This window comes from Moschus berezovskii, chromosome 17 (genome assembly GCF_049115385.1).
Source record: "Moschus berezovskii isolate FMDL1 chromosome 17, NW_MosBer_1.0, whole genome shotgun sequence".
In the NCBI taxonomy this organism is placed as follows: Eukaryota; Metazoa; Chordata; class Mammalia; order Artiodactyla; family Moschidae; genus Moschus; species Moschus berezovskii.
The window spans coordinates 46,518,325-46,532,590 of record NC_142476.1 but is presented as its reverse complement, the minus strand read 5'-3'; the positions used below and the strand labels follow the sequence as shown (position 1 = coordinate 46,532,590).

At 42.5% G+C, this 14,266-nt stretch overlaps 1 protein-coding gene across 7 annotated transcripts in view; it reads right to left on the bottom strand.

Annotated features, from left to right (window-relative positions):
• The window catches only part of PER3 (period circadian regulator 3), a 78,796-nt gene that overhangs the window by 34,164 nt on the left and 30,366 nt on the right, over nt 1-14,266 (bottom strand). For all 7 annotated transcript variants that reach the window (XM_055419467.2, XM_055419470.2, XM_055419471.2 and 4 more), the window contains 3 exons: nt 10,275-10,380; nt 8,564-8,692; nt 7,846-7,972 (listed from right to left, as the gene is read on the bottom strand). In XM_055419467.2, the coding sequence (XP_055275442.2) occupies nt 7,846-7,972; nt 8,564-8,692; nt 10,275-10,380 (362 nt within the window). The remainder of the gene's footprint in view (nt 1-7,845; nt 7,973-8,563; nt 8,693-10,274; nt 10,381-14,266) is intronic.

The following is a 14,266-nucleotide window of genomic DNA, read 5'->3' as shown; positions in this document are numbered from 1 at the left end:
GATCTCTGTTCGTTTCCAAGGCAAACTATTCAATATTACAGTAATCCAAGCCTACGCCCCAACCAGTAATGCTGAAGAAGCCGAAGTTGAATGGTTCTATGAAGACCTACAAGACCTTTTAGTACTTACACACAAAACAGATGTCCTTTTCATTATAGGGGACTGGAATGCAAAAGGAGTAACAGGCAAATTTGGCCTTGGAGCACGGAATGAAGCAGGGCAAAGGCTAATAGAGTTTTGCCAAGAGAACGCACTGGTCATAGCAAACACCCTCTTCCAACAACACAAGAGAAGACTCTACACATGGACATCACCAGATGGCCAACACCAAAATCAGACTGATTATATTCTTTGCAGCCAAAGATGGAGAAGCTCGATACAGTTAGCAAAAACAAGACCAGGAGCTGACTGTGGCTCAGATCATGAACTCCTCATTGCCAAATTCAGACTTAAAGAAAGTAGGGAAAACCACTAGACCATTCAGGTGTGACCTAAATCAAATCCCTTATGATTATACAGTGGAAGTGAGAAACAGATTTAAGGGACTAGATCTGATAGATAGAGTGCCTGATGAACTATGGACAGAGGTTCATGACACTGTACAGGAGACAGGGACCAAGACCATTCCCATGGAAAAGAAATGCAAAAAAGCAAAAAGGCTGTCTGAGGAGGCCTTACAAATAGCTGTGAAAAGAAGAGAAGTGAAAAATAAAGGAGAAAAGGAAAGATATAAGCGTCTGAATGCAGAGTTCCAAAGAACAGCAAGGAGAGATAAGAAAGCCTTCCTCAGCGATCAATGCAAAGAAATAGAGGAAAACAACAGAACAGGAAAGACAAGAGATCGCTTCAATTAAGCTTTAGGCCAAGCTAACGGTCTACTGTTGCTATGATTTCACTCAGTGTATGACAGCTTTCAGATCCCTCCAGTGTCACTCTGCTTCAGGTGGTGGCTGGTCTCCTGAGAGCTCTTCTTTTCCAACGTTTGCTCCACTTTCAGGTCTTGGGCTTCCCTTTGCACTGTGCCTCAAAGAAAGTCCATCTCTTGCAGGTGACAAGATTCAGTTGGTTACAGGATCCAGCACGTATTTCACTTCATGTAAGCGTGTGCCTCTCCTCAGATTACAGGTCTGCTGGCTGTCCTGTACCCTCAGCACTCTGATGGGTTCAAGAAAGATCATGAACTTAATGCCTGTCTGGGCTTTTTCCTTGTTAAGTTTGGAATGAGTTAGTTCAGTTTATGAGTCATCTTTCACCTGGGCTTTGTGTTACCCTTGCAGCGGAACATTCAATTTCCCCTAATTTCCCCAATTACTTCTCTGGTAGCAGGTTGTTGATCGGTATGCACAGCTGATGAAGGGACTTTATGTGTCTCTGTTGTTCCTTGTCCTGCCATCATACGTTTAAAAGTTTCCCTTCTTAAGTGTGTGTGAGTGCTCAGTTGTGTCTGACTCTTTGCGACCCCAGGGACTGTAGCCCGCCAGGCTCCCCTGTCCATGGGATTTCCCAGACAAGAATGGTAGAGTGGATTGCCATTTCCTTCTTCAGGGGACCTTCCTTCTCCCAAGGATTGAACCCATGTCTCTTGTGTCTCCTGCATGGGCAGGTGGATTCATTACCACTATGCCACCTGGGATGCCCTGTTATTCTTTCTTGTTCTTTCCTAACGGAGAAGGCAATGGTAAGCCACTCCAGTACTATTGCCTAGAAAATCCCATGGATGGAGGAGCCTGGTTGGCTGTAGTCCGTGCGGTTGCTAAGGGTCGGACATGACTGAGCGACTTCACTTTCACTTTTCACTTTCACACATTGGAGAAGGAAATGGCAACCCACTCCAGTGTTCTTGCCTGGAGAATCCCAGGGACGGGGGAGCCTGGTGGGCTTCCGTCTATGGGGTCACACAGAGTCGGACACGACTGAAGTGACTTAGCAGCAGCATTCTTTCCTAAAGCATGACCTGCCTTGATAAAAAGGGTAAACATGTATACTTAAAACCTTGTGTTCTTGGGTGCTGCAGCACCCTGTATATAAAGCATGTATACAATGACTACTTAGTATTTTCCTTTTCATTGGTGTATGTCTCTACTCAATTTCTAATACTTAAATTATAACATTTTCCATCTTTAAGTTGTATCCCTGTTCTCTTGAGTAATAAAGGTTTGTTTTTTTTTACTAGCTCTTTAAACTTGCAGGTCTTAAAATGTTAATAAAATCAAGATGCCCAAGTAATATCAGTTCTCTGAGGTTAGTCCAAATGGCAAAAGATTTTTCCCCAAAGTCACATCCCTTGTGTGCTCACTAAATATAACACCTGTTAGAAAATATTAGTTTCTAATAGCAGCATAAGTACACAGAGTTACCTATAGCTTAAATTTTACAAAATGGTGAACGAAGTACTGATGTCTGTTTAGATACACAGCTTCAAACAACAGTACTGGTGGTATTGCCAGACCAATGGTAGATAGTAAGAAACTGGATAAAGCAGGAACTTAGAAAGAATTTCTACTCTGAGAAGAAACTCCAGAGGTCAGGACACAAAAATCTCATGAACATGAGATCAGAGGTCAAGGCAGCAGCAGGTAGCACTGACTGGATCGGACAATGAAGAAAACATTTAAAGATTTTAGATTTAAAATCTCCCCAAAGAATTTTCTCTGCCAGGACATGGGATAATGATAAAGAGCAAAAAAGATATTTCAGATAAATCCTTTTGTGGAGGAGATCTGATGGTGTTAAGTGACAAAAAGAGTTGTCATTTCTATCTTGTGCCCTTAGGTCTACAGCAAAAGAAACAAACAGAACATGAAACCTCCTGTCAAGGTGAAGAAAAAGTACAAAAACCCAAAGTACAGAACTTGCTGTATCCAGAGGGTATCCTATGGGCTCCCAGTGATACCACTTGTAGGAGCCACAGTTTGATTATTTTTGTTGTGGAAATCATGTCAAGTCCCGAAAAACACAGCTACTATATTATTACTGACTTTAGAGACAACTGTACCCCAATGTTCATCGCAGCACTGTTTATAATAGCCAGGACATGGAAGCAACCTAGATGTCCATCAGCAGACAAATGGATAAGAAAGCTGTGGTACATATACACAACGGAGTATTACTCAGCCATTAAAAAGAATACATTTGAATCAGTTCTAAGGAGGTGGATGAAACTGGAGCCTATTATACAGAGTGAAGTAAGCCAGAAAGAAAAACACCAATACAGTATACTAACACATATATATGGAATTTAGAAAGATGGTAATGATAACCCCGTATGCGAGACAGCAAAAGAGACACAGAGTATAGAACAGTCTTTGGGACTCTGTGGGAGAGGGCGAGGGTGGGATGGTTGGGGAGAATGGCATTGAAACATGTATGTTGTCATACGTGAAACGAATAGCCAGTCCAGGTTCGATGCATGATATAGGATGCTCGGGGCTGGTGCACTGGGATGACCCAGAGGGATGATATGGGGAGGGAGGTGGGAGGGGGGTTCAAGATGGGGAACACATGTACACCCGCAGCGGATTCATGTCAATGTATAGCAAAACCAATACAATATTGTAAAGTAATTAGCCTCCAATTAAAATTAAAAAAAAAAAAAAAGAAATTTCACCCTATTGTGTAAAACACCCATTTGACAATGGTAGAGACCATCAATAACATTTAGGTGACCAAAATCTACAATAGCTTCCAACATTATATTAATATTTGGGGAGAAAAATTAGAAGAGAAATTTACGTAAGTAAAGAAGTTATGAAACATATATATATGAAGTGAAGTGAAAGTCACTCAGTTGTATCTGACTTTTTGTGACCACATGGACTGTAGCCTGCCAGGCTCTTCCGTCCATGGTATTCTCCAGCCCAGAATACTGGAGTGAGTAGCTGTTCTCTTCTCCAGGGAATCTTTCCAACCCAGGGATCGATCCCAGGTCTCCCAGATTCTTTACCATCTGCGCCACCAGGGAAGCTCATGTGTGTGTGTCTGGTCTGTACAGATATAGATATATCAGTTTCAGTTCAATCGCTCAGTCATGTCTGACTCTCTGTGACCCAATGAACTGCAGCATGCCAGGCCTCCCTGTCTATCACCAACTCCTGGAGTTCATCCAAACTCACGTATATTGATCGGTGATGCCATACAATCATCTCATCCTCTGTCGTCCCCTTCTCCTTCTGCCCTCAATTTTTCCCAGCATCAAGGTCTTTTCAAATGAGTCAGCTCTTCACATCAGGTGGCCAGACTACTGGAGTCTCAGCTTCAACATCAGTCCTTCCAATGAACATCCAGGACTGATCTCCTTTAGGATGGACTGGTTGGATCTCCTTGAGCCCAGGGGACTCTCAAGGGTCTTCTCCAATACCACAGTTGAAAAGCATCAATTCTTCAGTGTTCAGCTTTCTTTATAGTCCAACTCTCACATCCACACATGACTACTGGAAAAACCATAGCCTTGACTAGACGGACCTCTGCTGACAAAGTAATGTCTCTGCTTTTTAATATGCTGTCTAGGTTGGTCATAACTTTCCTTCCAAGGAGTAAGCGTCTTTTAATTTCATGGCTGCAATCACCATCTGCAGTGATTTTGGAGCCCCCAAAATAAAGTCAGCCACTGTTTCCACTGTTTCCCCATCTATTTGCCATGAAGTGATGGGACCAGATGCCATGATCTTAGTTTCCTGAATGTTGAGCTTTAAGCCAACTTTTTCATTCTCCTCTTTCACTTTCATCAAGAGGCTCTTGAGTTCTTCTTCACTTTCTGCCATAAGGGTGTTGTAATCTGCATATCTGAGGTTATTGATATTTCTCCCAGCAATCTTGATTCCAGCCTGTGCTTCTTTCTGCCCAGCATTTCTCATGATGTACCCTGCATATAAGTTAAATAAGCAGGATGACAATATAAAGCCTTGACGTACTCCTTTTCTTATTTGGAACCAGTCCATTGTTCCATGTCCAGTTCTAACTGTTGCTTCCTGACCTGCAAACAGGTTTCTCACAAGGCAAGTCAGGTGGTCTGGTATTCCCATCTCTTTCAGAATTTTCCACAGTTTATTGTGATCCACACAGTCAAAAGCTTTGACATAGTCAATGAAGCAGAAATAGATGTTTTTCTGGAACTCTTTTGCGTTTTCAATGATCCAGCACATGTTGGCAATTTGATCTCCGGTTCCTCTACCTTTTCGAAAACCAGCTTGAACATCTGGAAGTTCACGGTTCACGTATTGCTGAAGCCTGGCTTGGAGAATTTTGAGCGTTAATTTACTAGCGTGTGAGATGAATGCAATTGTGCGGTAGTTTGAGCATTCTTTGGCATTGCCTTTCTTTGGGATTGGAATGAAAACTGACCTTTTCCAGTCCCATGGCCACTGCTGAGTTTTCCAAATTTCCTGGCATATTGAGTGTAGCACTTTCACAGCATCATCTTTTAGGATTTGAAATAACTCAACTGGAATTTCATCACCTCCACTAGCTTTGTTCATAGTGATGCTTCCTAAGGCCCACTTGACTTCACATTCCAGGATGTCTGGCTCTAGGTCAGTGATCACACCATCGTGATTATCTTGGTCGTGAAGATCTTTCTTGTACAGTTCTTCTGTGTATTCTTGCCACCTCTTCTTAATATCTTCTGCTTCTGTTAGGTTCATACCATTTCTGTCCTTTATTGAGCCCATCTTTGTGTGAAATGTTCCCTTGGTATCTCTAATTTTCTTGAAACAATCTCTAGTCTTTCCTATTCTATTGTTTTCCTCTATTTCTTTGCATTGATCGCTGAGGAAGGCTTTCTTATCTCTCCTTGCTGTTCTTTGGAACTCTGCATTCAGATGCTTATATCTTTCCTTTTCTCCTTTGCTTTTCACTTCTCTTCTTTTCACAGCCATTTATAAGGCCTCCTCAGACATCCATTTTGCCTTTTTGCATTTCTTTTTCTTGGGGATGATCTTGCTCCCTGTCTCCTGTACAATGTCATGAACCTCCATCCACAGTTCATCAGGCACTCTGTCGATCAGATCTAGTCCCTTAAATCTATTTCTCACTTCCACTGTATAATCATAAGGGATTTGATTTAGGTCATACCTGAATGGTCTAGTGGTTTTCCCCACTTTCTTCAATTTAAGTCTGAATTTGGCAATAAGGAGTTCATGATCTGAGCCACAGTCAGCTCCCGGTTTTGTTTCTGCTGACTGTATCAAGCTTCTCCATCTTTGGCTGCAAAGAATATAATCAATCTGATTTCGGTGCTGACCATCTGGTGATGTCCATGTGTAGAGTCTTCTCTTGTGTTGTTGGAAGAGGATGTTTGCTATGGCCAGTGCGTTCTCTTGGCAAAACACTACTGGCCTTTGCCCTATTTCATTCTGTACTCCAAGGCCAAATTTGCCTGTTAGCCCAGGTGTTTCTTGACTTCCTACTTTTGCATTCCAGTCCCCTATAATGAAAAGGACAACTTTTTTGTGTGTTAGTTCTAAAAGGTCTTGTAGGTCTTCATAAAAACATTCAACTTCAGCTTTTCCAGCATTACTGGTCAGGGCATAGTCTTGGATTACCGTGATATTGAATAGTTTGCCTTGGAAATGAACAGAGATCATTCTGTCGTTTTTGAGATTGCTCCAAATACTGCATTTTGGACTCTTTTGTTGACCATGATGGCTACTCCATTTCTTCTAAGGGATTCCTGCCCACAGTAGTAGATATAATGGTCATCTAAGTTAAATTCACCCATTCCATTCCATCTTAGTTCACTGATTCCTAGAATGTCGACGTTCACTCTTGCCATCTCCTGTTTGACCACTTCCAATTTGCCTTGATTCATGGACCTAACAATCCAGGTTCCTGTGCAATATTACAGCATCAGACCTTGTTTCTACCACCAGTCACAAGCACAACTGGGTGTTGTTTTTGCTCTGGCTCCATCTCTTCATTCTTTCTGGAGTCATTTCTCCACTGATCTCCAGTAGCATATCGGGCACCTACAGACCTGGGGAGTTCATCTTTCAGTGTCCTATCTTTTTGCCTTTTCATACTGCTCATGGGGTTCTCAAGGGAAGAATACTGAAGTGGTTTGCCATTCCCTTCTCCAGTGGACCTATAATGCATATAGACTAACTTCTCAAAATAATGTCAACTATCATGATTGATCCAATTCTTCTGAAATGCTGCTTACCTCGTATTGAGAAAAGCATGTAAGCAAGAAAAAGACCAAGTTTTTCATTCAATTTAGGTCACTGACATTCTCCATTTGTTTGAAATGACAAGAAGGGATTATCATTTTAATATTTGATTATCTGAAATCCATTCTAAAATTAACAAGTTTGGTTTATAAATTGCTTATACAGAGGAACTGTGGTGCTAGAGAGTCCCTTAGATTGCCAGGAGATCAAACCAGTTAACCTTAAAGGAAATCAACCCCGAGTAGTCACTGTAAGGACTGATGTTGAAGCTGAAGCTCCAATACTTTGGACACCTGGTATAAAGAGACAACTCACTGGAAAAGACCCTGATACTGGTAAAGACTGATGGCAGGGGAAGAAGCGGGTGAGAGGGGACAATATGGTTGGGTGGCATCACCAGAGTGCAGTCCATGAGGTCACAGAGAGTTGGATGTGACTCAGAGACTGAACAACATAGAGAGGATATCAACAAATCAGTTGGAATTAGCAGAAACGTCAGTTCTTTAAGTAGAAGTACTCTGTGACTACATTCTAACACCATTTAGCTTTCAGGATAGTATCTGCTGCTGCTGCTGTCATTATTATGATTACTATTACTTTTGTCATCTGGGTATGTAAACCTGAATAGCAACACCCAGGGGTCGTGGCTTCATGAGAGCGGGGGACTGCCCTGATGACTCACCCCTAGGCCGTCCTGAGCGGGTTCCCGACACTGGCTTGTTTGCTGACTTGGCCCTCGAATTGATGTAGAGCTCCTGACCTAGATTCTTGATCTTGTTCACACTGGCACAGATCTGCTGCAAAGTCAACTTAGGGCAAAGAGTGATGAACAATGTTTCAAAGATTATAACAATGTGCATCAAGAGATACATAAACCAAATACATGTAACTTTTGGTTCTCTGAGATAGAGTGACTGAAATCACCATAACAGCATTAGTTCAGTCTTCTGCTAAGCCACAGCACAGGGGTGCCAATAAGGCTTTGTAGCAACCTGTCCACAACATGCTAGTTTTTATTTTAATTTTGTTTTATTTATTTTTTTGGCTGCACCCTGTGGCATGTGGGACCTTAGTTCCCAAACCAGGGATTGAACCCATGCCCTCTGCAGTGAAAGTGCTGAGTCTTAACCACTGGACCACCATGGAAGTCCCTGGGCTAATTTTTAGAAAGCACACAAGTAGCCCAAATGCCACCTTCTTAAAGGTGGTATTTTCTTTTTACAGACATTTTTCCCAAACCAAAGTGGATCAGAAGGTCTATGATCAAATCAGGTCTTCAAGTCAAGACCATATACTGAGAAGCCACACACGTCAAGGTACAGAACCGGTGCTAACACGTCACAGGTAACAACACATGGAGAAAAGGGCATGTGCTCGGAAGCACATGAGTGCCTGCTCACCGATGCCTTTGGCACCTCATCCACGCCGTGCCCGCTGGACTCACTGGAGGACGCAAGGCTGACCTGAGGCTCCTGTGACCCGCTGCTCCCCAGGCTCCCATAGCCACTGGACATGCTCCCGTGAACAGGCTGTGAGAGACAGGGAGGCCCATGCAGCCCCAGGTTACACAGCAAGTTAGAGGGGAGACCTGCATTACCTGCCTCTGAGCTCACCTGCAGTAATCGCTAAATTAAGGTGAAAATGTTTGGAATCCTAATGGCGGCATGTGAAGGGTGATGCTGGCATAGAGGACATTTCTCTCTCATCTCAGGAATTCTCAAGGGCAGAGTTTACTTTTCTAGTCTAGGTGGGTATTTGAGTACAATGATGTTTTTAAAGGCCGTGGTTAATAAATTTAACAAAACATGAAAATATACTCTAGCTCTTGATGCTGAGTTTAAAACAGGCAGAACAAACAAAATACCAATACATACCATACTATCCCCCCAAACCCAACAGATACTTCATGAACCCTAGAGATGCCTGGATAGCTTCATCAACTCAATGGACATGAGTTTGAGCAAAGTCTGGGAGACAGTGAAGGACAGGGAAGCCTGGTGTGCTGTAGTCCATGGGGTTGCAAACAGCAACTGAACAACAGAGATTTTATGAACAACATTTTGAAAATTACTGACCAACAGTTTTAGTGGTACCACGGTTGTAGCCAAATGCTCCGAGAAGCAAACTCACTCAGAAGAACAGCGTGAATAGTGGAGTGCAGTTTATTACATCGGCGGGTCCAAGGGAGAGTTTCCAGGGACCCTGACCGATTTTTGTTACAACCTTTTATATCCAAAGTGTAGGTACCGAAGCCCATATCCCCGAATTCTTTAAAACCCACTCTGGACAATGTTATTAAAAGATACAATCAGGTTATAGCCATAAATTCACATTCTAAAGCTATCTGAACATACAGCTTAGCCAACAGCAATAGGTATATTAAGATTACAGACAGTGATTGATGACATAGTGGACACTGCATTCTTTCTGGCTCTGGGAGGTCTTAGGTACGGGGTCTGCCTGGTCTGGTTTTTATCCACTCTGGGAGGTCTATTCGGCTGCTGGTATTTTATCTCCATGGCCTCCTAGATATACAGTCCGAAAGTTCGCAGAGATGGAGTTCCTGTAACATGGAGTTCCTTTTCTTTTAAAAATGGAGTCAGTCCAGTGAGGGCAACCTGCTTCTTTCCTCTCTCACCATCTGTGAATACTCAACAAGTTTACTGACTGAATCTCTAGTAGAAATCATTTTGGTACTTGTTTTCAACAGGTAGTTGTTTTTCATACTTTTGCCTCATAATGATTAGAGATACTGAGACCCGCCACTCCTCCCCCCACTCTTTAAAATTAATTATCTCAAAGAATAGCAAAGCTAAAACACTGGCAGCATTTCAAAGACAAGAGTTCTTTGTCTAATTGCTTCCTGTGACTCAGTATGCTGTCTTCAAAAAGGTTCTTACAAAAATGTCCTGTGTATTTAACACAGGTAAAGGAAAACAAGATTAATGAAATTTAACTGAAAAACAAAAAGAGGAAGACAAAAATTTCTGGAATGTAGAGGGTAAGGCTCGCAGGTTATTTCTGTGAAATGACTTTACTAAGACTGAACGTTAAAATTAAACACAACTGTGAGAATTTTGTGTTTGTTTTTTAAAAAATGGCTCTCTTTACCTGTGAGAGAAGCTTTTGAATTTGTTCTTGTAATTCTGAGACGTCTTTGTCATCACCGCTCATCTTTTTAACTCTGGTGGCAAAAACATCCTTGTTTAGTGGACTCCTACAAAATGCCAAGAGAAAGACTGAGTCAAGCAATTTAAGATTCATTCATAATGAAGTCTAAAGTGGTCTTTAATAGAATATTCAAACAATAAAGCTATGTCTTTACAAAGCAACTCATCAACTCAAAATACAGAAAATATGAAGCTCATACTCTATGGAAGCAGAGAAAATCCTAAGAAACAAGGGAGACGTTAACAGATTTTAGTCTCTTCATAGCTCGGATCTTTCCATAATCATTTCAGCACTGTATCTGTATAAATTTAAAACAGTGACAAGTAACCTCCTCAGCTACTAAAGCATGGTCAACAACTACTGGTCTCAAAATTTAACATGAACTGAGTAACCTACTGGTTCTGAAACTGAGGGCTTCCTTGGTGGTTCAGACAGTAAAGAATCTGCCTTCAATGAAAGAGACCTGGATTTGATCCCTGGGTCAGGAAGATCCCCTGGGGGAGGAAATAGCAACCCACTTCAGTATTCTTGCCTGGAGAATCCCATGAACAGAGGAGCCTGGTGGGCTACAGTCCATGGAGTCGCAAAGAGTCAGACACGACTGAGTAACTAACAATTTCACTTTTCACTTTTTCCTAAGAAATTTTAAGACCTTAAGTTTTTCAAACAACATTCAATGCTTAATGTATCTAATCACTTGAGCTATGTAAGAAAGATGACTCTGCTCCCATCCTCATGGTGAACATGTGGCTGTCACAAAACCTTCAGTCTCCTTTACATTCAAATTCTAGAGCATCTGAAATCTACTAGCTGAATAGCAGCAAAGAGAAGGAACTGACAATGACTCAGGACCCTCTATGCGACAGGAAGTAGCTTTGCTTCACAACATACATCAAGAATAAGCCACATTTTTTAAACTCTCACAATACATGAGCGCCATTTCAACTGCTCCACCACGTCCCCCTCCTCCTGTCCCCATGCTCCATGAGTGTCATCCAGAGGTGTCTGGGCTGCTGGTCAAGTGCAAGTTTGAGTGAAAATAGGACGTCTGGCTTTGTGCAATGAGACTGGGATATTCCCAGTGGGGACCCTTCCTACAAAACTGAGTTGTACATTTAATCACCAATTACATCACTCAAAGGATTTACATGAGAGGATTCCCTGATGGTCTAGCCATCAGGACTCAGAGCTTTCACTGCCAAGGGCTCAGGTTCAAACCCTGGTCAAGGAACTAAGGTTTCCTCGGTGGCTCAGTGGTGAAGAATCTGCCTGCAATGTAAGAGATGCAGGAGATTCAGGTTTGATCCCTGGGTTGGGAAGATCCCCTGGAGAAGGGAATGGCAACCCACTCCAGTATTCTTGCCTGGAGAATCCCACGGACAGAGGAGCCTGGCAGGCTACAGTCCATAGGATCGCCAAGAGCCAGACACAACAGAGCATGCACGTGTAAGGAACTAAGATCAACTAAGGTACCACAAACTGTCTCACTCGGCCGAAAAAAAAAGATTCACGTGGAGGCAAGAGCGACACCACCTTCAACAAATGCTATCAACTCAGCATGAAGAGTTGGCTGCGGTGCTGTCAGGAAATTGGTTGAGGGCTAAGGAAGGAAATTTGGTTTTCATCTCCTCTTTGCAACTTCCTCCCTCAGAGATTGCTGAGAAAGTGACTCTTTCACCGAATGTGGAGTTTTTTTCCTGTAATGTGAGAGGTAACAAGCACCGAGCCTTCCTCCCGACAGAGCTGCTTAATATCAGAGAGATAATTAAGGTTAGGGTCCCTCACTGAACACTCTCACAGCCCCCCTCCCACCTCAACTGTGACCTTTCCAAAACTCTACCCAAGTGTCACAGCACCGTTTCTGTTTTCAGCAAGGAGATCAAACCAGTCAATCCTAAAGAAAATCAACCCTGAATAGCCATTGGAAGGACTGATACTGAAGCTCCAATACTTTGGCCACCTGATGCAAAGAGCTGACTCACTGGAAATGATGCTGACGCCGGGAAAGATGGAAGGCAGGAGGAGAAGGGGACGGCAGATTATTAGATAGCAGCGCAAACAACAGACACTGAGCAAACCCTGGGAGATAATGAAGGACACAGAAGCCTGGCGTGCTGCAGGCCACAGGGTTGCTAAGAATCGGACACAACTTAGCGGCTGAAAAAGAACAGCAGCAGCAGCATAATACTGAAGTTCAGTATTCAGTAGTTCAGTTCAGTCGCTCAGTCGTGTCCGACTCTTTGCAACCCCATGAATCACAGCACGTCAGGCCTCCCTGTCCATCACCAACTCCCAGAGTTTACTCAAACTCATGTCCACTGAGTCAGTGATGCCATCCAACCATCTCATCCTCTGTCGTCCCCTTCTCGTCCTGCCCTCAATTTTTCCCAACATCAGGGGCTTTACAAATGAGTCAGCTCTTCACATCAGGTGGCCAAAGTATTAGAGTCTCAGCTTCAACATCAGTTCTTTCAATGAACACCCAGGACTGATTTCCTTTAGGATGGACTGGTTGGATCTCCTTGCAGTCCAAGGGACTCTCAAGAGTCTTCTCCAGCACCACAGTTCAAAAGCATCAATTCTTCCGCAATCAGTTTTCTTCACAATCCAACTCTCACATCCATACATGACCACTGGAAAAACCATAGCCTTGACTAGATGGACATTTGTTGACAAAGTAATGTCTATGCTTTTTAATATGCTATCTGGGTTGGTCATAACTTTCCTTCCAAGGAGTAAGCGTCTTTTAATTTCATGGCTGCAATCACTATCTGCAGTGATTTTGGAGCCCCCCAAAATAAAGTCAGCCACTGTTTCCTCTGTTTCCCCATCTATTTGCCATGAAGTGATGGGACCGGATGCCACGGTCTTAGTTTTCTGAATGTTGAGCTTTAAGCCAACTTTTTCATTCTCCTCTTTCATCAAGAGGCTCTTGAGTTCTTCACTTTCTGCCATAAGGGTGCTGTCACCTGCGTATCTGAGGTTATTGATATTTCTCCCACCAATCTTGATTCCAGCTTGTGCTTCATACAGCCCAGGGTTTCTCATGATGTACTCTGCATATAACTTACATAAGCATGGTGACAATATACAGCCTTGACATATTCCTTTTCCTATTTGGAACCAGTGTGTTGTTCCATGTCCAGTTCTAACTATTGCTTCCTGACTTGCATACAGGTTTCTCACGAGGCAGGTCAGCTGGTCTGGTATTCCCATCTCTTTCAGAATTTTCCACAGTTTATTGTGATCCACACCGTCAAAGGCTTTGGCATAGTCAAGAAAGCAGAAATAGATGTTTTTCTGGAACTCTCTTGCTTTTTCAGCGATCCAGTGAATGTTAGCAATTTGATCTCCGGTTCCTCTGCCTTTTCTAAAAGCAGCTTAAACATCTGAAGTTCACAGTTCACGTATTGCTGAAGCCTGGCTGGAGAAGCTTGAGCATTACTTTGCTAGCGTGTGAGATGAACTCAATTGTGCGGCAGTTTGAGCATTCTTTGGCATCGCCTTTCTTTGGGATTGGAATGAAAACTGATCTTTTCCAGTCCCGTGGCCACTGCTGAGTTTTCCAAATTTGCTCACATATTGAGTGCAAAACCCCTTCCTCCAAATCCACTATCCACACATAATCAAAATTTATATTTTCTTTCTTTTTTTTCCTATTTCATAGTGTTTGTTTTAAACATAATTAGGCTGTATAAAAATTCTGCAGGCTGCTTTTCCCACCACCTATCAATTTCCCATGATACATACTTTCTATAAAAATTTTCATTGGCTCAATATAATAACATGTCAAACAAATATTTCAGAACTTCCTTAATGATGACATTTAAGCTATTATTACTCAATCCTAAAGGAAATCAACCCTAAATATTCACTGGAAGGACTAAAGCTGAAGCTCCAATACTTTGGCCACCTGATGCAAAGAGCTGACT